The following is a 1147-nucleotide window of genomic DNA, read 5'->3' on the forward strand; positions in this document are numbered from 1 at the left end:
AAAAAAAAGGAAGATCGCGGAATGTCCCCCGGGAATTTGGATGAAAAAACCCTTTCTTGTTCGGACCCCGGGGGATTATTCGCCTTTTTCCTTCGGGACCATTTTATGGCGGCAAGCTAGCGGTGGCCAATGATTGGCCCGGCATGTTTTCGCTTTTCTTTTTTTTGTTTGTTTTTTTCCAAATTCGCATTAATAAAAAAATTCTTGGTGCTTTTTTTTTTTTTACAGGGAAAGTCCATTCATCCAAATCTTTCCACTGGCAAAGGAGAAGTTCAATTCCCCCAGTCCCCAGGGGAGTTTAGTGATTTGGTTGGGCAATTTCGGGACGTTTTTTTTGCGTTTCCAAGCGTCAAGGGGATTATAATTTATTTATTTTGATTAAAAAATAAAAAACTCCAATTAAAAATTTAAATTTTTAATCAATATGTTGATACAGGTTGGGATTCAAAGCGGGCTGGTGGGTATTAAAAACTGCCCCGGGAACCAATTGTATATTTACGTGCTTGTCAAAGCAGATTTCTTGGAGAGCGATGGCTGTCGAGAGAGTATTTTTCGCATTGGCGCGTCGGAATTGTTGGACGATTTGGTGAGAACGTTGGAAAAGCTGCAATTTGGGAAGGAATCGTCGTCGGTTGAAGAAACTTCATGAAAAAAAAATCCGATTTTTATTATGTGATTTTATAAATTATTGGTAATGGATTGAAAATTATTGATTCGACGGTGATCTTTAGTAGTGACCACGTTTTATACTGCTACTAGTGAACTGCTGAATTGCCAATAAAATTAATTATGTGTGAGAAATTAATTATTGGTTCGAAAAAATTTCAAAAAGTATCTTCTCATCTGAAGAATCGTTTGTGAAAACTTGTTTGTAAATTTAACGAAATGTTTTACTTGTGTTCAGTTTTTATTTTTCAAAAAAAACGAATGTAAATTTTATTTTGATGAACGTAAATAATTTTTTTCTCGTATTTTTATTTTTCAAGCGTTATTTTGATTTTATTTTGTAAAATATTCCACTTTTGTTTCATCAATGTTTGAAGTTTTCATTTCAGTATCTTCACGATGCAAGAGAAATGCAACATCACCGACCTACTTTTTCGAACGTTTAAATTCGTTTGGTTTTTGAAAAATTGAAAATATGCAA

The 1147-nt window shown here is 34.1% G+C and overlaps 1 protein-coding gene across 1 annotated transcript; it reads left to right on the forward strand.

Moving 5' to 3' along the window:
• Nucleotides 1-228: 228 nt before the first annotated feature.
• On the forward strand, nt 229-1112 carry Tsp_15627 (deoxyribose-phosphate aldolase; the record flags this gene model as incomplete). Its single annotated transcript, XM_003367890.1, has 3 exons — nt 229-327; nt 437-631; nt 1056-1112. Coding segments are annotated over 3 exons (351 nt in total), but the record flags the coding sequence as incomplete, so codon positions are not given.
• Between the last annotated feature and the right edge of the window lie 35 nt (nt 1113-1147).

Source organism: Trichinella spiralis, assembly GCF_000181795.1.
Source record: "Trichinella spiralis strain ISS 195 chromosome Unknown Scfld3501, whole genome shotgun sequence".
Lineage (NCBI taxonomy): Eukaryota > Metazoa > Nematoda > Enoplea > Trichinellida > Trichinellidae > Trichinella > Trichinella spiralis.